The sequence below is a fragment of the Rhinolophus sinicus genome, linkage group LG02 (genome assembly GCF_036562045.2).
Source record: "Rhinolophus sinicus isolate RSC01 linkage group LG02, ASM3656204v1, whole genome shotgun sequence".
NCBI lineage: Eukaryota > Metazoa > Chordata > Mammalia > Chiroptera > Rhinolophidae > Rhinolophus > Rhinolophus sinicus.
In genome coordinates this window covers 175,631,350-175,655,928 of record NC_133752.1, presented here as the reverse complement: position 1 = coordinate 175,655,928, position 24,579 = coordinate 175,631,350, and the positions used below count along the sequence as shown (strand labels likewise).

The following is a 24,579-nucleotide window of genomic DNA, read 5'->3' as shown; positions in this document are numbered from 1 at the left end:
AAGTTAAATTTACCTAACTTGGGTTGGCAAAAGTAAACATCAAACTCTACCATTGTTTTGTTAGTTGGTTGTTTTTCATCTAGAACAGCAGTTTCCATCCTGAATAAGAAAAAGGTCAACACTTCAGTCGACTTGCAGCCTGTTAATCTATGCAGTCAACTGACATGAATGACATGATGTGAGAGTATCACTGAATGAACGTTATTTGTCAGATATGTTTCAGGAAAAAATGCTGAGAGCTATTGTTCTGAAGTTGGATGGATGGATGTGTGGGTGGGTGGTTGGATGAGAGTGTATAAGATAATGATTATGAGATACCTGAATAAAGACTGGTTTCAAATGCTGAAGAAAAAACAACCTCAATTGACATTCTGTTGCTGAGATAGGTTCCTATGTTGAAGGAAACATAATTCCTCTTAAAATACATAACATATATGATTATAGATGCCGTAAAATATCTCTGTAAATATATTGTATGTGTACTATATCTGTTTGCAGTGCACGAGGAGGTGTTTCTAAAAATATGTTTGTATATATATATATATATATATATATATATATATATATGAATAAGTGTGTGTATATATGTATATGTACTGGATTTCTGTAATTGTTACCATAGAGACAGTTAATTAGAGCCAATTACTCCTCTCCTTGCTCCTGTTTATTCCCATTGTCAATGTCAGCAAAGACAGGAGAGTAAAACAACAGAACAAAGGATGAAGAGGCATTGAGCAATAGGACATACAATAAAAGATCTGGAAATATTTGAATGATAAATTTCTTTGATGACAAAAGTTAATAAAACTGGTTCTGAATAAATTACCTTGTGAACTTCGTCTTTCGCATGCAGAAAGCAATTCATCTTGTTCGCGATCCTCTCAAACTTTCTGATGTGCCATGTCCAGGAGACTGGTGTCCTTTTACTGTCTTCTGGCTGATTCAAATCATCTAGCTCTTCCCTTTTTTATCATATCCACTGTTAATAAAACTGTGCAACTTCTTTTCCTTCTCAAAACTAAACTTCATTCCCTAGGCAAAACATATTTTCAAACTAGTTGACATATTTTACTTATTGAATGTCCCTTTTCAGTCTCCACTCTTCTAATTTTTGAAGGTGAAATCATAGACTTGTTGAATCCTTCCATTGGGAAACACCTTTGTGGCCATCTAGTACCAACATCCAGTTAACAGAAGAAATTTGTCCATATACACCGTGTGGAGTATGGTACAACTAGAAATAATTTTAAAGAGTGATACGTAAATTGAGTAAAAACATTAGCACCAGTTTTGGTTGTCTACAGCTCCTTGTTCCCAACCCCTTTGTAATGTGACTTTGTACCTCCTCCACCCCTTGATTCTGGGCTGGCCTTTTGACTTCATTTGTCCAACAGAATACGGGGAAAATGACAGGGTTCAGTCACAAACCTAGGCCGCTTGATCTCTTGAGATTCTGCACCGCCAGCATGTGAACAACCAGAGATAACTTGTTGGAGAATAAGAAACACATGGATCTTTCAGTCAAGTGGACAGTGAGCCAACTGCCCTACAGGTGACAGGTCATCCTGCACTGGTCAGCCCTCAGTTGGTTGCTCACAGATGCATGAGTCAGCCCAGACAAAATCACCTGAATTAGGACCAGATCAATAGAAACTTCAAGCTAACTTGTAGTCTCATGAGTAAAACTAAGTCTTTATATTTTAAACTGCTAAATTTTGTGGTGATTTATCATGTAGCAAAATTTAACTGACTCAGGTAACAAGTATTTACTGTTTCTATTACAATTTTATTTTAGCATTATATAATTCCATTAATTAAATTGAAATATGTTTGAATAAGTTGTTGCTGACTTGTTTGCTCTGATTGATTGGTTAGACATTTTGGAGGTTATTTTGGTTTGTTTTAGCAATTATTCCTCTGGGTTGCTTTTATTTGTATCTGGCTGATAACTGCAATGCATACTAATTTAGGAAGGAATATTGATAAAGCAGACACAGCTCAATTATGTGCTAAGCTGATGCTAAGTCCTATAAAAAATTTAAAAGAAATATAATAAGTAGTCATAAAGACCTATATTTGTCTTAGCAAGATAACAAAATCGAAAGAGAAATTGATAATATGTTTAATGCAAAATATGTGACCAAGACTGAAAGTACAATAAGATTTCATAGAAAACAGCATTTATTGCCATCTGAAACAATCACGGGCAGCTCCATGGAAGATAGATTTAATTTGAGAATTAAAAAATATTCGAAGTTTTCAACAGGTAAGGAAGAAAATAAGGGCATTCAAACAGAAAGATAGCATTTTTATTCTATATAACATTGCCTGAAACATAGTTCTATGGCTACCTACAACTTCCTAGAGTTTAAACTTTGACATGGAGTATTTATACTTCTTTTTCCATCATCATTCATTTACTAGTTAATAAGTGCCTACCATGTGCCACTCATGTTTCTTGGGATGCATCAGTGAAGAAATAGACAATGATCATTGTGATTAAGGAACTTGCATCCTAGATCTACACTTCCATTGCTGGTTAGGCAAAATCACTTAACTTAGAAATTAATGATTAATTTAAATCATCCTATAATCATGTTAGCACCAAACAATAAGTTGAAATAAAGTAGTAATAATTGGATACTGCTTTCCGTGTTTTCAGCCTGAAAATCATTTCTAATGAATAAAAATATCTGAACAAAAATTTGGGGTAGAAAATAAGCTATCTGGAGAGCAAGTTGAGTCAAAATTGAAATTAGATTTTAGAAGTTGTACCTATTGAACGTCTTTGCCTAGGAATTTTCAGATTTCCTAAAATAGAACATTAAAAGTTGAAGCACAAAGGATAAATCCAAAGAACACTGATTATGCAGTGTTCCAATGTTTACTTTGAAAGGGCCCTGATAGACTGTGTTGAGAGTGCAATTGGCTTCATACACTGGGGAGGTCAGATTTGGGTTCTAGCTCTATTACTGGGTCACCTCCTAAATGACCCACAACATTCCATGCTGTTTGTATTGTTTGAAAGATGGTCCTGTTAGAAAAATTACTCTTGTTACACAGCCACCCCGCTGAAGTTCCAGGCAATCAACAGCCACATATGTGAGTGAGGAAGGCTTTGAGATACTCTGCCCGAATCACCATCTGACTTCAATGACATTAGAGACCCCAAGCAAGAACCATCTAGGTAAGGCCATTCGATAAGCAAATCTGATTGGACAAGTATTTATTTGTTTAGGAAATATTCATTGATCATCTTCTATGTGGTAGAACCATGCATTGGTTAACAATATGATGAATGTCCTTATTTTTATTGAGCTCTGATTCCCATGGAGAGGGCCTAATAATAATAGTAGGAGTAATACCAAAATAATAACAATAATAAGCAAATAAACAAAAAAAGTAATTATCCAATTTCACATATTATGAAAGAAATAAACAAGAGACAAAACAAATAAACTTCTGATTGATATAAAACTATTTTTTTTCCTTTGTTCTGTTTTGCTTAGTTAGAAGGGAACCAGTGGTCATAAAAACAAAAACAAAACCAAATAAGTCCACAAGGTGGCATCATGGAGTTTGTCACAAACAATTACAGAAGTAAATAAATTGCAGCCAAGGAGTGGACTAAAGGCTATCTCCACCAGATCAGGTTAAGTTAGTTGCTTCATGACTATAGGTCATGAAGTCGTTTATTTATTTATTTTCTTAAAGATTTTATTGGGGAAGGGGAACAGGACTTTATTGGGGAACAGCGGGTACTTCCAAGACTTTTTTCCAAGTCAAATTGTTATCCTTTCAATCTTAGTTGTGGAGGGTGCTGTTCAGCTTCAAGTTGTTGTCCTTTCAGTCTTAATTGTGGAGGGAGCAGCTCAGCTCCAGGTCTAGTTGCTGTTGCTAGTTGCAGGGGGCACAGCCCACCATCCTTTGCGGGAGTCGAGGAGTTGAACCGGCAACCTTGTGGTTGAGAGCCCACTGGCCCGTGTGGGAATCGAACCGGTAGCCTTAGGAGTTAGGAGCATGGAGCTCCAACTGCCTGAGCCACCAGGCCGGCCGAAGTTATTTTTTAATAATCTTTTTACCTGTGTTTTTTGGATTTTCCTTTCCCAAGGTATGAAAGTCAAAAGTTACTCTTGTTTACCCATACTTGCATTACAAAGAGAAGACTCTGATTACTGGCTGCCTACACATACGTGGATTAGAAATAAAGGTTAAAAAGAAAAAAATCCAGTCTGATGCATCACGAATATTTTATTTTTTAGGTCCCTACCCCTTAAGTGTTTTCCTATGATAATGGCTTTTTAGCCCAAGCATACATGTTGAAGAGTTCTCTCAATGGGTGAGCAAGCACATGAAACAGAAACAAATAGATTTCAAATTCAAGTACAGAACATAGAAAATAAAAGGAATCTCATTGGTCCAGACTCAAGTTCCATTTACTACAACATAAATGTACCATCACTATGCCAATACTCTTCTTACCATATTAAAATGAGTAGTCAGGGCCTGTCTCTTTTCTTCCTTTATTTATTCTATCTTGGTATTTGTCCACCTCTAGCCAGAAGGAAAGTGGAACCAGCCGTACAAACATAAAAACAACTAATTATAATGTAGCAAAGAAGAAATTAAATCACATTTCAGAAAAGTGGAAAAAATAGATTACAAATTGTGAGAGACAGACAAATTTCAGAAAAAAAATTACAAAAGAAATTAACATTTAATTCAAGCCTTCCACAATTACTAAGGTTTTTCTAGGCAAAGAATAAAGGGGTAGAGTGAAAAGAGCATCTCACATTTGTGGGACAACATGCATTAAACCATGAAATCGTAAAACATCAGAATGTTTTGGAGAATGGTAAGGAGTCGGTGCATCTGGAGCATAGGCTGCAGAGAGAAAATGTAAATGGCAGGTGTTCAATGACATAATAAGTGTCTTATTTTGGCTTGGTTTGGAGTCAAAGTTAGCTTATTGTCAATAAACTCTGAATCAAAAACTGTAACCAAAAATTTCCCATTAGATCTAATGTTATTTTATCTTCCTGCACTATGGTTAGACATGCCTTCCTCATGGAATTGTACCTTCCAAGTTTGAATTTCAGAGATGATCTCAGCAGTATCATGCCCCATTTTAGGTTTACTTGATTATCTAATACCACAATAGCAAATGAAGTTAGTGACACAACCTAACTTTTTGGGATTAGTTTCATTGTAAAAGTTTCTTGCAGGTGTGTGCTTTTGGGGCACTTGATTTCAGATCTACGTATAGAAGGAGGAAAAGATTTATGTTTGGAATGAATTCTGGACTAACTGTATGAATTTAGAGAGTCTTACTCCTGAATTGCTCTAGAAGGTTGCTTCGAGCATTGTTCCAAAGAGGTGGAAAGGTACATTGTCAATCATGGGAACATTTATTTTTCAGATTTTTGTTCTTTAGAGATCTCTTCCACTAAAGTATCAAACATCTCAAAAATCTCACTTTTATTGTGTATTATTTTGTAATGAAGCTCCTGTCTGGAATATTTTCCTAAATAATTTATGTCCTAAGTAATTGGTACAAAACGAATTATACTTTGGATTTTTGATGTGTTCAAATTGTATATTAATAAATATTATAAATCATTATACATAGAAAACAGGAATTGAAATGATATTTTGGTCATTATAGTATGCACTTGAATTTATATAATTCAAATTGGCATTGACTTATCAGAATAAGTAGATATCTATTTTTCAGAAATTTTATTTTAAGTTTCCTTATGGGTAAATTCAATATTATAATTTATATGATTTCCATAGAAAGCTTTGCATGTGATTTTAAAGAGTGAACACTCAAAAGATCTATCAAAATAAACATTTCTCTTTTGTTAGTTTTGTTCCCCCAACTGCAGAGTTAAAAAAATATATCACTTATTTTCCATTAGAATAATGACATTTTTGATTTACATATTTTCTACAGCTTGTGTGTGCGCCATACAGAGATGGAAATATATAGAAAATAAAAAAGTAATGAGAAAATTAAAATGGGAAGAATTTTGAAATGGTGGGATAGAGTTAAGTTTCCTTCTCAAACTCCTTTGGTTATGGGTCTCTGATACAAGAATCCAGAGAATTCACTTTAGTCAATGTTCTGCCACAACCCAGTTGTGTGATGGTATAAAAAAAATCATAGACTATGCAAAGGACTTTAGAAATCATTTACTCCAACTTTTCTGAAGATGAGCTAAGGCATAACAGGGATCAATGAATACCAGACATACATGCCAGGTTTAGAAACCAATTCCCCTCAGCTGATCTGGGCTTCTTGTCATAGAACAGTCTTTTAAAATGATACATGTTTTCTCTATGCATCTCTTTCCTCATTTGTAGAGTGAGTAGGTTAGATGTGAACTTCTGTAAGATTCACAATAGTTTTAGAATTCTATTAGGTTTTTGTTCACTTTGTGACACTAAATGTACATTAGGCCACTTTAACAGTATATATAGTTAAAATTACAGAACAAGTAATGGAAAGTAAACAAATCGAGAGGGGATGCATAGTCAAGAGTCAGGACATTCCTAATTTCTGAGGGGTTTTAGGCATTTTTGGCAGATCCATCTATATTCTGTATTACAGTCCTCAGAAACAAATGATTTCTGTGAGATGTAAGCACAGCTGTCTTCTTTAGCATCACCAGTGATTTGTAATCTGCGAATCAAAAGAAAAGCCTCTCTTAGTGTTTAGAATTTTCTCACATAATTTTCCTCCTCCAGCCAGTATTTTCTACAACTTTCAGGAAAATAGTGGAATGCTAAATTATTATGTAGAGAGTACAGTCACAAATATAATGGTATAAACATTTAATGTAAAGCTCATATAAATCTTTGGAACATGCAAGTATATCTTCACTGGAAAACAATCCTTCTAATAACAAGAAACTTCATAATGATACTTAAAAAAAGAGAGAAGCTTCTGAAGCTGGGAATTGATTCACTTTATTCTACGACTAACATGTCATGTGAAAAGTTTCTTAACTTCACTGAGCCTCAGTGTTCTTAAATATGTGGGATATAACTATCTAACATTTGAGGAAGGCATTGAGATGATGCGTGTGAATGTGTGACAATGCTTTAAAAATGTACAGGCATACCTCAGAATTGTTGCCAGTTTGGTTTCTAGACTATCATACTAAAGCAAGTATCAAAAATGTGTCACACAAATTTTTTGGTTTCCCAGTGCATATAAAATATATATTTACATGATACTGCAGTCTATTAAGGGTGCAAAAGCATTACATGTAAAAAATGTATTTATCTTAATTAAAAATACTTTATTGCTAAAAAATTTTAATAATTATCTGAACCATCAGTGAGTTGTAAATTTTTGGCTGGTGGAGGGTCTTACTTTGATGTTGATGGCTGGTGACCGGGGTGGTGGCTGCTGAAGGCTGAGGTAGTTGTGGCAATTTCTTAAAATAAGACAATAGTGAAGTTTACCACTTTATTGACTCTTACTTTCACAAACGATTTTTCTGTAGCATGCAATGGTGGTTGATAGCATTTTACCCACAGTAGAACTTCTTTCAAAATTAGAGTCAATCTTCTGAAACCATGCTGCTGCTTTATGAACTAAGTTTATGTAGTATTCCAAATCCTTTGTTGTCATTTTAATAGCCTTCACAGCATCTTCACCAGGAGTAGATTCCATCTCAAGAAACCACTTTCTTTGCTCATGCATAAGAAGCAGCTCCTCATCCACTAAAGTTTTGTCATGAGATTGCAGCAATTCAGTCACATCTTCAGGTTCCACTTCTTTTATTTTTTTTTAAATGAAAGCTTATTGAGGTGACAATTGTTATTAAAGCTACATAGATTTCAGGTGTACAATTCTGTAATACGTCATCTATAAATCCCATTGTGTGTTCACCACCCAGGGTCAGTTCTCCTTCCATCACCATATATTCAGGCTCCACTTCTAATTCTAGTCCTCTTGCTATTCCCACATCTGTAGTTACTTCCTCCACTGAAGTCTTGAGTCCCTCAAAGTCATTCGTGAGCATCGGAATTAACTTTTTCCAAAATCTTCTTAATGTTGACCTCCTACCATGAATCTTGAATATTTTTAATGGCATCTAGAATAGTGAATCATTTCTAGAAGGTTTTCAATTTACTTTCCCCAGATCCATCAGAGGAGTCATAATTTACGGCAGATATAGCCTTATGAAATGTATTTCTTAAATATTAAGACGTAAAAGTCAAAATTACTCCTTGATCCATGGGCTTCAGAATGGATATTGTGCTAGAAAATGTGAAAACAACATTAATCTATTTGTACATCTTTATCAGACCTCTTGGGTGACCAGGCACTTTGTCAATGAGCAGTAATATTTTAAAAGGAATCTTTTTCTTTTCTAACAGCAGGTTTCAACACTGTCCTTAAAATATCAGTAAAGCATGTTGCAAAAATGTGTATTGTCATCCAGGCTTTGTTATTCCATTTATAGAGTACAGGCAGAGTGGGTTTACCATAACTCTGAAGGGCGTAGGATTTTCAGAATGGCAAATGAGCATTGGCTTCAATTTAAAATCACCAATTACATTAGCCCCTAACAAGAAAGTCATCCTGTCATTTGATACTTTAAGCCAGGCATTGACATCTACTTTCTAGTTATAAAAGTCCTAGATGTTATCTTCTTTCAATATAAGGTTGCTTCGTCTATATTGAAAATCTTTTGTGTAGTGTAGCCACCTTCATCAATTATTTTAGCTAGATCTTCTGGATAACTTGCTGTAGCTTCTACTTTAGCACTTGCTGCTTCACCTTGCACATTTATGTTATGAAGATGACTCCTTTCCTTAAACCTCACGAACAAACCTCTGCTTGCTTTAGACTTTTCTTCTTGAACTTTCTCATCTCTCTCAGTCTTCATGGAATATATGAAAGTTAGGGCCTTGCTTTAGACTAGGCTTTGGCTTAAGGGAACATTGTGACTGGTTTGATCTTCTATCCAGACCACCAAAACTTTCTCAATATCAGCAATATGGCTGTTTCACTTTCTTATTCCTGTGTTCACTGGAGTAGCACTTTTAATTTCCTTCAAGAAGTTTCCTTTGCATTCATAACTTGGCTAACTGGTATAAGAGGGCTAGCTTTTAGCCTATTTTGGCTTTCTACATGCCTTTCTCACAAATCTTAACCATTTCTAGCTTTTGATTTAAAGTGACAAACATGTGACTCTTCCTTTCACTTGAACATTTAGAGGCTATTGTAGGGTTATTAATTGGCCTAATTTCAACATTGTTGTGTCTTAAGGAATAGGAAAGTTCAGTAAGAGTGAGAAAGACAGGGGAATAGCTGGTCGATAGAGCAGCCAGAACACACATAACATTTATCAATGAAGTTCTCTATCTTACGTAGGCATGGTGTGATGGCACCCCAAAACAATTACAATAGTAAAATCAAAGATCACTGATCACCATAACAAATGTAATGAAAAAGTTTGAAGTATTGTAGTAATCACAAAAATGTGACACCATGACAGAAAGTGAGTAAATGCTATTTGAAAATGGTGCCAATAGACTAGCTTGAAACAGGGTTGCCACAAACCTTCAATCTGTAAAAGATGTAATATCTGCAAAGTTCAATAAAGTGAAGTGTAACAAAATGAGGTATTCCCAAGTGTTCTTGATAAATGTAATAAGGACCTAGAAAGCAATTGGATATACATAGTCTACAGAATTTGGATGCAGCTAGGAAAAGAGGCTCAGTTCATGTGGTATGTAGTCAAAAGTCCTTTTTTTCTTTTCCATTCCAAGCAGAAGTTGGTGGGTGTCCACTTCAATATATTGTTAGTTCCAAACAAGCATGAGTCTTGTGGCTTAATGTAAGTGGGGGTAGGAGTAGAAGTCAAACAATGGATAGACAGTATCCAAATAGACATTCTGGAGCTGAAGAACTCAATAAAAGAGATGAAGAATGAAATAGCAAGCTTAGGAAATAGAGCTGACCAGATGGAGGAAAGGATTAGTGATATCAAAGATAGAAATCTGGAAATAACACAGATGGAAGAAGAGAGAAACTTGAGACTAAAGAAAAAAAAGAAAATGAATGAATTCTACAAGAACTATCTGACTCCATCAGAAAGAGCAATATAAGAATAATAGGTATCCCAGAAGAAGAAGAGAGGGAGAAGGGAACAGAGAGTCTGTTCAAACAAATCACCAATGAGAACTTCCCTAACCTATGGAAAGAACTGATCCTTGAATCCAAGAAGCAAATATAACACCTAATTATCTCAATTCAAAAAGGCCTTCTCAAAGGCACATTATGTTAAAACTGTCAAAACATTAACGACAAAAGAATTCTCAAGATAGCTAGAGAAAAGAAGATGTAACCTTTAAGGGAAATCCCATTAGATTATCATTGGATTTTTCAGCAGAAACTCTACAAGATAGGAGGGAGAGGAATCAAATATTCAAACTATTGAAAGAGAGAATTACTAGCCAAAAATAACATACACAGCAAAGTTATCCTTTCAATATGAAGGAGAAATAAAGACCTTTCCAGACATACAGTAACCGAGGGCATTTTCAACCACAAAGCCTGCATTATAGGAAATAGAGTTATTCCATTTCATGTAATGGAAGTTATTCTATCTGAAACAAAAGGACAAAAGGATATAAAACTATGAGTAAAATGACTAACAGACAGATAGAAGCAAGAAATTGTAACCCTTACTCAGAATAGGGCACTATACACTTAAAGATAACATAAAGATTAAGAGGTAAAAACATTGAAAAAAAGAGAGAGAAGAAGACAGTAGCTACTGAAAAATGAACTCAGAGCATAAATAGGGATAATTTGTGACACCAAAAACATAAAAGGGTAGGGAGTAAAGGTCTGAATTTGCAAAGAGGAATGAAGATAAGATGCATGCAGTATAAAAAGAACTACTGTATATATGAAATTTTATTTTACACCCCCCCCACAAATCCATAACTGAGACACATGACATAAAAAAGAAGAAACAGAAGGAAAAAAATCATAGCATACCACCAAACTGAAATAACAGAAACACAAGGACAAAGAAACAGTGGTGACACCAGCTACCAGAAAAGAAAAGATCAAATGTCTATAGAAAATCATCATATATTAATAATCATCCTAAATGTAAATGGACTAAACTCACCAATAAAAAGGCACAGAGTAACAGATTGGATAAAGTAGCAAAACCCAACCATATGCTACCTTCAAAAGACACATCTCAGTTGCAAGGACAAATATAGACTCAAAGTGAAAAGATGGAAAATGATACTCCAAACAAATGGCATCCAGAGAAAAGTGGGTGTAATTGTACTTATATCGGACAAAATAGACTTCAATATAAAAACGTTAGTGAGACAAAGATGGACATTTTATTATGATAAAGGGGGCAATACATCAAGAAGACATAGCACTTATTCAATATATATGCTCCCACTCAGGGAACATCAAAATATATAAAGCAACTACTAACAGAACTAAATGGAAAAACTGACAAAAACACAATTATAGTAGGGGATCTAAATACTCCATTGACAGCTATGGGTAAATCATCCAAACAGAAAATCAATAAGGAAATATCAGCCATTAGGCCAAATGAGCACAATTGACATTTATAGAACCTTTCATCCCAAAACACCAGACTATACATTCTTTTCTAGTGCACATGGAACACTCTCAAGGATGGACCATACGTTGGGACACAAAACTATCCTCAACAAATTTCAGAAGATTGAAATCATACCAAATATATTCTCCCACCACCATGTTTTGAAATTGTAGATCAACTATAAAAAGAAAACAGGAAAAAGGAAAAATATGTGGAAATTAAACAACATGCTACTAAAGAACAATTAAGTCAAATAAGAATGAAAAGGAGAGATCAAAAGATACATAGAAACAAATGAGAATGAAAGAACATATCAAAACTTTTGGGATACAGCAAAAGCAGAAATAAGAGGTAAGTTTATATTATCACAGACATATCTCAAGAAACAAGAGAAATCCCAAACTAACAACCTAACATTACAGCTACAGCTTAAAGAACTAGGAAAAGAAGAACAAATGAAGCCCAAAATCAACAGAAGAAAGGAAATAATAAAAATTAAAGCAGAATTAATGAAATATAGAACAACAAAAAAGAAAAATATTATGCAACAAAGACCTGGTTCTTTGAAAAGATTAATAAAATTGACAATCTCCTGGTTAGCCTCAATAGGCAAAAAGACAAAAATAAACAAAATCAGAAATGAAAGAGGAGAAGTGATAATGGATACCATAAAAATACAAAGGATCATACAAAAATACTATGTAAGGCTATATGCCACCAAATTCAATAACCTAGAAGAAATGGACACATTCTTATAAATATATAGCTTTCCTAGACTGAATCACGAAGAACTGGAAAATCTAATAGACCAATCAACAGTAAAGGAATTGAAACAATTACCCAAAACCTCTCCCAAAACAAAAGACCAGGACCAGATGGCTTCACTAGTGAATTCTACCAAACATTCAAAGATGATTTAATACCTCTTCTTCTCAAACTCTTCCAAAAAAATTGAAGAAGAGGCAATACTTCTTAACTCATTTTTTGAAGCCAACATTATCCCGATACCAAAATCTGCTAAGGTTAACACAAAAAAAGAATGCTGAAGACAAATTTCTCTGATGAATACAGATGCAAAAATCCTAACCAAAATAATAACAAATCAAATACAACAATACATTTAAAAGATTATACATCACAATTAAGTGGGGTTCATTCCAGGGGTGCAAGAATAGTTCGACATATGCAAATTGAACAATGTGATACATCACATAAACAAAATAAAGGACGGAAATTATACGATCATATTAACAGGTGCAGAAAAAGCATTTGACAAAATACGACATCCATTCATGATTAAAATACTTAATAAAATGGGTATAGCAGGAAAGTACCTTAATATAATAAAAGCCATACACAACAAACCCTCAGCTGATATCACATTTAATAGTGAAAAACTGAAAGCTTTTCCTTTAAGATGAGGTACAAGACAGGGCTGTCCCCTATCAGCACTGTTATTCAACATAGTATTAGAAGTCCTTTTCAGAGCAATCAGGCAAGAGAAAGAAATAAAAAGCATCCAAACTGGGAATGAAAAAGTCAAATTGTCACTTTTTGCAAATGACATGATTCTTTATATAAAAAAACCCTAAAGACTCCACCAAAAAACTATTAGAAACAATAAAAGAATACAGTAAAGTTGCAGGTTATAAAATCATTGTACAAAAATCCATTGTGTTCCTCTATACTAATAATGAAATTTCAGAAAAAGAAATGAAACAAACAATTCTTTTGCAATTGCAATAAAAAAGAATTAAACACATATTAATAGTAATAAATTTAGCAAAGGATGTAGAGGACCTGTACACTGAAAACTACAGTATATTATTAAAAGAAATTAAAGAAGATACAAAGAAATGGAAAGATATTCGTATTCATGAATTGGAAGAATTAACATAGTTAAAATGGCCAAATTACCCAAGCAATACACAGATTTAATGCAATCTCATCAAAATCCCAATGATATTTTTTAAAGAAATAGAACAACAGAAACAAAAATCATCAGATTTGTATGAAATCACAAAAGACCCTGAATAGCCAAAGCAATCCTGAGAAAAAAGAAGTCTGGAGGTATGACACTCACTGACTTCAATCTTTACTGCAAAGTGACAACAGTCAAAACAGCGTGGTATTGGCAGAAAAACAGACACACAGACCAATGGAATAGAATTGAGAACCCAGAAATAAACCCCCATATATATGGGCAGATAATTTTTGACAAAGGAGCCAAAAACATAGAATGGAGAAAGGAAAACCTCTTCAATAAATGGTGCTAGGGAAACTGGAAAGCCACATGCAAAACTAGACTGCTATCCCCATACTCCAAAATTAACTTAAATTGGATCAAAGATCTAAATATAAGACCTAAAACAATAAATTGCATAGAAGAGAACATAGGTACTAAACTTACGAACCTTGGGTTCAGAGAGGATTTTATGAATTTGACCTCAAGCACAAGGGAAGTAAAAATAAACAAATGGGACAATATCAAACCAAAAAGCTTCTGTACAATAAAAGAAACAATCAACAAAACAAGGAGGCAACCAACCAAATGAGAGAAGATATTTGCAAACAACATCTCCCACAAGGGGCTGTATCCAAAACATAAAGAACTCATACAACTCAACAATGAAAAACCAAGTCACCTGATTAAAAAATGAGCAGACGACCTGAACAGATACTTCTAAGAAGACATAGAAATGCCCAACAAATATATGAAGATACTCAACTTCACTAGCTATTAGGAAAATGAAAATCAAAACCACAATGAGATACTACCTCACACCTGTTATAATGGCTATTATCAAGACAAGTAATAACAATTATTGAAGAGATTGTGGAGAAAAAGGAACCCTCATACACTGCTGGTGGGAATGTAAATTGGTACAGCCACTGTGGAAACAGTATGGAGGTTCCTCAAAACATTTAGAATAGAAATACCATACAACACAGCAAATCCTCTTCTGGGTATCTACTCCAAAATTCTGAAAACATTTATCTATAAAGATATATGTACCCCTGTATTCACTGCAGCCTTATTCACAGCGGCAAAACATGGAAACAACCAAAGCGTCCTTTGATAGATGATTGATATATAAAGAAAATGTAATAAGAGGTCTGACAATTAAGTTTGCAAACTTGTTGCAATGATGTTGCTAAACTTTTTGAATATCAGAGGGATTATTCATTATGAATTTATACCAACTGGACAAACAGTTAACCAAGTTTACTATTTGGAAGTGCTGAAAAGGCTGCATGGAAAAGTTAGATGACCTGAAATTTTGGACAACAATTCATGGCTCGTGCATCTCTACAATGCAGCAGCTCACATGGCACTGTCTGTGAGGGAGTTTTCAGCCAGTAAACAAATAACTGTATTGGAATACCCTCCCTACTCACCTGACCTGGCCCCCAGTGACTTCTTTCTTTACTCGAAGATAAAGGAAATATGGAAAGGAAGACATTTTGATGATATTGAGGACATCAAGGGTAATATGATGACAGCTCTGATGGCCATTCCAGGAAAAAAGTTCCAAAATTGCTTTGAAGGGTGGACTAGACACTGGCATCAGTGCATAGCTTCCCAAGGGGAGTACTTGAAAGGTGACCATAGTGATGTTCAGCAATGAGGGATGTAGCACTTTTTCTAGCATGAGTTTGCCAACTTAGTTATCAGAACTTTGTGTGTGTGTGTGTGTGTGTGTGTGTGTGTGTGTGTGTGTACAATGGAATATTACTCAGCCATAAGAAAAGATGAAATACTGCCATTTGCAGCAACAACATGGATGGATCTTGAGATTATCATGCTAAGTGAAATAAGTCATCCAGAAAAAATTGAGAACCATATGACTTTATTCATATGTGACAACATATAAAAATGAAAGCAACAAACAAACGAAACCTCATAGATGCAGAAAACAGTTTAGTGGTTATTAAAGGGAAAGGGGGGTGAGGGGAAGTAGAAAGGGTAAAAGAGGTCAAATTTATGGTAATGGAAGGATATTTGACTTTGGGTGGTGAACATGCAGTGCAATATATAGATGATATATTATAGAATTTTACACTTGAAAACCTATGTAGTACTTTTATTAATCAACATCACCCCCAATAAATTTAATTAAAATTAATTAATTTTTAAAAGAGCAAGCAGAGTCTGATACTTTTTCTATTATAACCTGATCACTACTATTTTCATTAAAATGTAATTTTTCTCCTCAGAATAAAATGGAATGTTCAACTGAATTTAACCCATCCACTTTACGTATATTTCTGTTCATAAACACTTCAGTGTTTTAAATTTTATTTGTATTGAACCTCAATAAAATAAACATGACCTGCTAAGAAACACATGTACACGCGCACACACACACACACACACACACACACAAACACACACAAGTTAATAAGCCAAAATTAACCTTTATTATGTATGAAAAAATCAAAAGAAATTAATGTCAGGGTTTCATGTTTATGTAAATAAAATATAGAAAATAATTCTCAGAAAGCATAAAACAAATCAGGTTAGATTTTATTTAATAAAATGAGTATGTTTGCCTTTTCATAAATTTATTCTAATCTAGAAAATTTATTTTAAAATAATCTTCATTTTAAAGTCTCATATTTAAAAAAAATATTTTAGAACATGGGTCAAACAATGTCAAAATTGCTAGTTAAACCAACCTTTCTTTCAATATTTAGTACTTTTCCATACTTAATTTTTCACAACATTTTAGATAAACTTCAGCATGCTCCTGTGTTTTGAATTTTAACCTTTTTTTGAATGATAAAACACATTTTAAGAATTTGAGAATTTTTAAACTAAATTAAAAGTATAAAACTCAATCTTCAATAACAATGTTACTACCTTGCAATATAAGTCTGATATAAATTGAATATTAAAATTAGTTTATCTAATACTCACATATTAGAATTTAGAAAAGAACCATTTATCCATTTCCATTTCTTCTGTGGTAACGTAAAATTTAATCCAATTCCATATAGAAGTGCCTCAGTATCTATCAGGTTTTGTATGAGTTTCTGTATATGGAACAGAAAAAATGACTGAATATTGAATGTTTTTGTCTACTCATAGTTTGCATTCTTCTACTCATCCTCTAAAACACAGTTCAAGTGTTACCCCCATTATGGAGCCTTTTCTAATTCACCCTTAATTATTCCTTCTTTGTGATAGTTCTCTCTCTCTATATATAATTGTGTTGTTGTAGTCATCAAATTATAGTCAATTATTTGCTTGCATGTCTGTTTAGTCTCTCAGATTGTGGCCTTCTTGACGTCAAAGTCACTGTTTCCATCTGTATAGAACCTTTAGGCTAAAGCCCACAGCTGTTGATATGGTTAGAAGAAAGTGGTAAGTTCTATTCAAGAATTTTATTTAATTATTTACCAATTCTTCCTGATCTTGAATTAGCAGCAAGCTAGATTCTTGTGTGGAACAGTCAGCTAGACTGTTATGCCAAGTGTTAATATCATGAGAAAAAAACAAGCATTTCTCTTGGAGTGGATGCCAATGCATTGGGCACTTGACCGGACTTGGTCTTTCTAAAGTAAGAAAGAAAAGAAGAAATAAATGTTACATTACTAATCCGCCCTCACTCCACTGCTACTAATCTCATACACACACACACACACACACACACACACACACACACACACTTCCTTATGATGCTCAGCAGTTTTTATCACCATGAGAACAATTAATCAATTTATTACAATTTTCAAGTTTTTGAGACCTACTGTTCATTCTGGAACCAACAATTAGAAATTAGTGACCAGTTATATTGAGCATATATGGAACCACAGAATATTAGAATAGGAAACGACCATCAAAATAATTTAAGCAGCCACATTTTACATTTTAAGACACTAATAGACAGAATAATTTGGCCAAGTCCACACAAGCAGATGGTGGTAGAATCAAAACTATTTCTGAGTTTCCATAAATTCGTCGCCAGTGCTTATTCCCTGCACAATTATTAAACTTACCCCGCAAATTTTTACTTCAAATAACATGCAAAATGCTAAGGAAGTAATAATTCATTTCACTAAATTAATGACACATACCATGGAGAAAATTATCATAAGAAAATTTCTAACTGCCAAATGGTATATTTGCCTAGGTAATATTATTTATTGGATAGAATTTTCCAGAGGATTATCTAGGTTTCTTAAAATGTTCTGTAAAGTGTGGGCACAGATCACATTCTGCTACAGTCATTCAACAATAGTTATTTTTAACAAACACAGTTAACCATTGAACAATAAGAGTTTGAGTCACGTGGGTCCACATATAGGCAGATGTTTTTCAATAAGTACATACAGTACTGTGAATGTATTTTCCTTATGATATTTTAAATAACATTTTCTTTTACCTGGATTACTTTAAGAATATCATAAATAATACATATAATATGCAAAATATGTGTTAATTGACTATGTTGTTGGTAAGGCTTCTAGTCAACAGCAGGCTATTAGTAGTTAAGTTTTGGAGGAGTCGAAAGCCATATGCAGATTTTCAACTGTGCAGGGGGGCGAGCATCTCTAACTCCCAAGTTGTTCAGGTCAGCTATACTTACTGGAACGAGATTTATTTCTTAATGACGAATACAATCAATATTAAAGAATACATTTATATTTGAGTTCTATTAATTTTCAGTCCAAAGTTAACTATTTGACATATTCATTGAATTCATCAAATATTCCACTTCAATGCTTATTTTACTTTTTAACTTGATATTTGGCTATTAATTATTGAATATCCTAGTAGCGACTGGGATATTCAATGAGGCAGTATGCTCTGGTGTCCCGTGCTCATGAGGCAGGAAGCTCTGGTGATTAAGATCAGAGGCTCTGAAGTGAGACTCCCTAAGTACATGTCCCAGGGTCACCACTTACTACTTGTATGACTCCAAGTGAGTTGCTTAACCTTTTCGGGCCTGAGTTTTGTCAAACATAAAATCAGAGTGATAATACCATGTTTCCTGAAAATAAGACCTGACTGGAAAATAAGCCCTAGCATGATTTTTTAAGACATCTCCTGAAAATAAGCCCCAATGCATCTTTTGGAGCACAGCTTAATATAAAACCCAGTGTTATTTTCGGGGAAACACGATGCTATCTTAACATATGGGATGTTATGAGCCTTAACTAAAGGAATGCATGATATTTATCAAATGTTAGCCATTGCTTTTTTTTAGGAAATTCAAGCCACAAAATTACCTGTTGTTTCATTTCTTTTCTCTTGAACATCCACACTGCTTTTTTCTATTGATGATTTTTGTCTTAAGAATATCACTAGTAAATAAGGAGAGACTATTAAGAAGATTACATACTGAAACGTGGTGAAATGTGTATGTTCTATGTATCACTTCAGGAAACTAAGTTATCTTGATAAGTTTGACTATGGACTGTAGATACGGGCAACAGCAATATGGTGACAAAGGGTCTAGTTGGAAGACAGTATACGTAAAGAAACAAACAAACAGACAAGAAAACACATAACAAGTGAATTCACACAGAGGTTTGGTCACCCGTTATCAACTAGATAAATTTGTCATCAACTAGACAAATAAACTTAAAGGTTTTACTTAAACTCTTACATTGCTTAAACTCTTGCCTGAAATTTCTCATGTTTGAGTGAGTTTTATTATGCATATCCCAAGGGAGAGATTGCCTAGTGCAATCTGGAATTTAGTAGGTATTTAAGAAACTGTAAATAATTGGGAATTTACATTATCCTCATTATTGTCATATTTTCATCGCAATTGTCATTTTTTAAAAATTTCTTGAAACACTTGTGAAAACCTCAGGAAGACTATCAGAAAAATTAGGAAGAGAAATGGGAAAAGCTTAAGTTTGTGAAGTGGATATGGACTGAGCATTGTTTGAAGCATTGTTTTGTAATTTATTTTCCATTGGGGTTTCACTAAGTTTGGGGTGGCCAAATTATGTTAAGATATTTTAATATTATGATAGGAGTAGAAAAAGTAGAGCAAGAAACAAACGATGTTGCATCACTTACCCGTAGCACTCAACCCAATTACAGTCAAAGCAAGAAGAATCACCCCAGTACACGCAAGTTTCAGAGCAAGTCGATGCCAAGGTGGACCTTGACAGACATCTGAGAAGTTAAAGAAAACAAAATGCACTCGATTAACTCAGTTTATCTATTATAAAAAGCAAAGATGGTTTGGATCACATGTGGAAAGTTAGATTCCAATTGAGAGCTGGAAGCAGTAAAGAACATTTATCAGCCATCTTAACGTTGAGTCACAAGATGGGATCTCGATCTGACTGAGAACTTGCTCATTGATAAAATAGAAATATTTATACTTGTCTCATGTATGAAGGATTGATATAAGAATCAAGTGAAGTAGATGTGACAATGTTTTGAAAATTTCAAGTGCAAAATGAAGCATCTATCCTATTGCAGGAAGGAAGTCAGGATTTCCTTCTATAAAGGATGGCCTTCATTCTAGACAGCTTTAATAGATTTCCGTCTATAAAGGATGGCCTTCATTCTAGACAGCTTTAAAAACATGCATTTCATATGAAAAAATAATAAAAGAAGAACTTATTAGTTTAAAAATATTGGGAAACAATGGGCTATAGCTTCCAAAATTAAATCATCCCTGACGGGGCTTGTTCTGGTAATTTATACTTTAGATACTCTACTTGAAGCTGTGCTTAGGAAGCACCTATACCTCTGATTTAATTATAAGACCCTTTTTGTTTCCATTTGGTTTATAACACGTTAGATATACAATAATTATAAGTTGTTTTCTAAATTGTATTAGAGGCAAAGGACTTTGCAAGTAAAGGCTTTTAAATTTATATATAGCTACTGATTTATTTATGTTGTCTATTTCTTTTTATATTTTTTCAGTGTACATGATCTGAGTCACATGTTAAAATATTTAGTATTAGATATGTTAAAATGTTGTATTTTATTCTCATTAAATGTTCCAGGGTGACCTACTTTGTTTTTCACACTCTCCTGGCCATTAAACTGTACAACCCAGTTTGCGGACAACTGCTAATGGTCTCTTCCATTAGGATGCTGACATTCATATGAGTTAGCTGTTTCTAAAAGGATTCTGGGGAGATGGAATACAGGATAGCTAAATGTGATAAAAGATTATGGGAGGAGACAGTTAATAGATTAGATTCACGGTAGTGACAGGTGGATTACCATCTAGAGTGGGAGGTTGGAATAGATGCTCAGAGGAGACTCCAAGACTCAGGGCATACATCTGAATATGGGAAAACCAAACTTGAAAATATTGACCTAAAACTTCTAATGAGAGACAGAGTGACACAGAGTGATGAACCTCAATGAACATAAGACTAGCCCTGGGATATCATTGCTTCCGGTTGTATATATGTATACTGACTTACCTTTCTGTCTCTTTTCTTCCTCATCCTTTTCTCCCTTGAAACTTTGCAAAATGAAAAACACTCCATATAGTCACTATCTGAATATTTATTATTGAAGTATAGCAGTAATTAAGAGCAGAGGTTTTTGACTGTAGCCGATCTGAGTTTGAGCATGCTACTTTGAGCAATGTATTCAACCCACATAAAGCACAAATCTCCTCACTTGTAAAATGTAGAATCCTATCTACTTCATAAGGTTTTGAAAAAGATTATATGAAACAATTCTAAAAAGTTAGACTAGTGCCTGGTACATAATACCTGTTCAATAAATATTAGGTTTTTTTTTTTTTAAGTTTTTAAAAAAAACTATAGATAAAAGGTAATTTGGAGTGACTCTTAAAAATAATTATTCATTTTTGCTAAAATTTAAGGACTTGAATGGAAGGTCATGCCTGGGCAGTATGCTCTCCTGTATTAAGTTTTTCCGCACCACCGCATAAGATTAGAATTAATGAAGTTACAATAACAAGAGTCCAAGTAAACTTTAGTTATCTAGAAATACCCACTTAGGGCTGTTTTTTGGAATGTTGAATTACCTTACTCCATTGCTTTATCCTTTAGTGGCTTTCTATCAAGCAGACATGACTCTATAAAAAGTTGATAAAAAGTCTACAAATCCTTAATCAATATGGCTTCCCATTACTTCTCTAATTTCATGTCCTACTAGTCGTCATACATACATGCTGCTATTTCACACTAACTTACATGCTCCTCCTGCAATGTGACAGGCAAGTTCTCATCTGAGGGATTTTGTGCTCTCTGGTACAACTTCCTAAAGGCTCTTCTTCCAGAAAACATACCTTTGTCCTGCAGTTCTTTCAGGTCTTGACTTAAATCTCATCTTGTCAGGGAGAGCTTCTATGATTATTCTATTTGATATGGCACCCTCCCAAAAAGCTAAATTCTCAATTTTAACTTTTATTTTTCTCGATTGCACTTAATATCACCTAAACTTTTCATACATACGTAGTTTTTTTGTTTATTTGTATGTCCCCATAGCAGTATACTATAAACTCAATTAAAAAAATTTTTTTCCCTCTAGTTTGTTTACTGCTGTACCCTCAACATCTAGAGCATGCCCAGCACATAGTAAGTGCTTATTTTTGGATGAATGAATAAACTCCAGAGGCATTTTGCCAACACCTCATCTACTTTTGTAAGAGAGCAAACCCATCACTGTAAACAGAATACAAAACAAGTCACAACTCATGTTTCTCTTTGGTTTACTGACTGCCTTTGATACAATCACACTATTTTATATGGTTACCACAGCGTGAACAGTTTAGCTGAAGAGCTCAGTAGTGTTTGCACAATAATTGTAATACCAGATTAGTGTTTTATAGTCATACATTTTGTTCTGACTTTATTTATTTATTTATTTTTCATATTTACTTTTAGGATGATATTTTGTAAGATAATGATAACAATCCAACTAGACAAATTTCCTGACCCATTGACTTGGGATCACAGATAGTAAGTAACTTTTGTAGAAATCTTACTGTCTTTCTCTATATTCATTTTCTGATATCCCTTTTCAACACCATCATCCCGCTCCCTACTTTTGCTAGATCTGAAATAAAGAAAAAGAAAGTCTTTCTCTTACCCATCAAAAAATAACTTTGACTTGACTAAATCCTGACTGTAGTTGTCAAAATCCTCCCATTTCCCTTAGCTCCCATATGAAGAGTATAGTGACACTTGTTTGATAACCCTAAGATTTTTTTCACAATTTAGAATGCTGATAATGTGATAGTTTCAAACCTATACCAAACCATCTTAAAAAGGTATAATCCATATGGTTAGTACAATATAGAATGAATACCAGGTTGGATAAAAATTACAATATTATTGAATTTGGTTAGATTTCAAAAGGTAATACTGTGTCATGATAATTTTGTACATGTTTTTGCCTAGTTTCTGGTCTTTTTAAAATCCATTCCTAGGCTATAGCATCTATCACCTATTACCTCGTATTGTAGTTCCCCTTTTCTTTCCTTCAGAATAGTAACTCCTCTAATGCACAGAAAAGTGCCAATTTCAACAAATGCCAAATAGGTTCATTAGTAATATTTTACCAGGGTCTTGTGGTTTATCTCCTTTTAAGGTGTAATATTTTTCATGTTATAAACTATCAGATTATAATTATTCCCAAATCTTTGCTCTTAAATATGATTTCTTCCAGAAAGATTTATCCCCTTTTCTTTGGAGACTGAAGGATGCTTATCATTAATCCAACACTTTGCATTCTAAAAGGAATGCTGTGGATGCAAACACACTGGAACTTAACCATAGTATTAGTATTTTGTAGGAGGATTTGAAATAAGGTAGGTTAGTATTACAACAAGGTAATAATGTGTCCCTCAAATTTTTCCTTTGTTCACACATTTAAAATATTTTTTCCAGGTCTTTAATCCAAGGATCAGCAATAGGAGCAATGGTCGCTTTTCACACTGATATCTTGATAAAAAAGAAATCTCTGAGGTATGTGTTCTCCCCAGATTACCTACAGACAAGTTATGTTATTTAACATGAATAAGATGTATGCTCATCTTCAAAACAACACTTTAAAGCCATATATTTACAAATAAAATCTAATTCTGGAAGATACACAAATGCCCACAGGAAAATCAAAGCCACTTACCCTGAGGAAGAGATGGGGGTGACAAAATTTCAGGGGACGACGAATCCCTGGATATTTTTAAATCAGCATATGTTACTTGTCTGTCCATTGAAAACAGGAGAATGTAGCATTAACCATGTGCATAAGGGCAAACTCCAAGTTCTATAAGGTAAGATCAGCAAAAGGAAGTCTTATTCTAACACGCTTTGTCGTCTCTCTTGTATTGGTACCACCCACATTTTTAGCTGTGGGTTTTCTTCATAAATTAGTGAAACAATCCATTTACTGGGTGTCCACAGTGCTTAGACATGTAATATCTACTTTGCCTCTCTGTCTATATATATGAGAGATTATACATGCAAACACACTCATAATATATATAATATTAAAGCTGAAGATTTTAGAGGGTTTATGACTAAATGATTATAAGTTACTCTGAGATTTAGGATGTAGCAGTAGTAGAAATAATATTGAGTAGCTCAAGGAAAACTAAAGGTAAGTATTTCACTATGTCTCCAATTTTGACATTGCGCTTTACCAGGTTAATAGTGGGATTTGGGTGAACAGAAAAATAAAGTAAAAACAAAATTACATTTGAATGTGAGGAAGTCAACTGAGGCAAGAAGATGGCTACAACATGGAGAAAAGAGTAATAAGACTCTTTTTGTACAAGAAGGTGAAAATACAAGAGCATCCACTCCAGGCTTAAAACAGAAAACAAAATTGTGACTTCAGCCAGGTGGCTGAACTTGGAAGCTATCTTTTTTTTTTTTTTTTCCCACAGAGATACTGAGCTGAGAATAATATATGGAGCAGAATACTTCTGTGAGGGCCCTAGAGACCAGTTGAGAAGGTATGTCACTAAGACCATTGTAAAAC

The 24,579-nt window shown here is 34.0% G+C and overlaps 1 protein-coding gene across 4 annotated transcripts; it reads right to left on the bottom strand.

Moving 5' to 3' along the window:
* Window positions 1-2,738: 2,738 nt before the first annotated feature.
* Window positions 2,739-23,868, bottom strand: KLRB1 (killer cell lectin like receptor B1). 4 transcript variants are annotated; one of them, XM_074326042.1, is made up of 6 exons: window positions 23,722-23,868; window positions 19,666-19,764; window positions 18,864-18,956; window positions 17,032-17,186; window positions 16,549-16,664; window positions 2,739-6,685 (listed from the first exon to the last, which is right to left on the bottom strand). In XM_074326042.1, exons 1-6 carry the CDS (start codon window positions 23,807-23,809, stop codon window positions 6,556-6,558), a joined length of 681 nt encoding a protein of 226 aa, XP_074182143.1. In that variant the 5' UTR covers window positions 23,810-23,868; the 3' UTR covers window positions 2,739-6,555. The 4 variants fall into 4 exon arrangements, with proteins under 4 accessions (XP_074182143.1, XP_019569038.1, XP_019569039.1 ...); XM_019713479.2 differs by having other exon boundaries at window positions 18,864-18,938; XM_074326043.1 differs by lacking the exon at window positions 2,739-6,685 and adding an exon at window positions 6,711-8,275.
* Between the last annotated feature and the right edge of the window lie 711 nt (window positions 23,869-24,579).

What these genes read in the sequence shown, in the direction of transcription:
- KLRB1 (XM_074326042.1), bottom strand. Translation starts at nt 23,809, where the DNA reads ATGGACAGACAAGTAACATATGCTGATTTAAAAATATCCAGGGATTCG. An exon ending in AATTGGGTTGAGTGCTACGG is followed by an intron (nt 18,957 to 19,665) that starts GTAAGTGATGCA and finishes TCTTCTTAATAG; the next exon opens with TCTCTCCTTATTTACTAGTG. An exon ending in GAAAAGAAATGAAACAACAG is followed by an intron (nt 17,187 to 18,863) that starts GTAATTTTGTGG and finishes TTCTTACTTTAG; the next exon opens with AAAGACCAAGTCCGGTCAAG.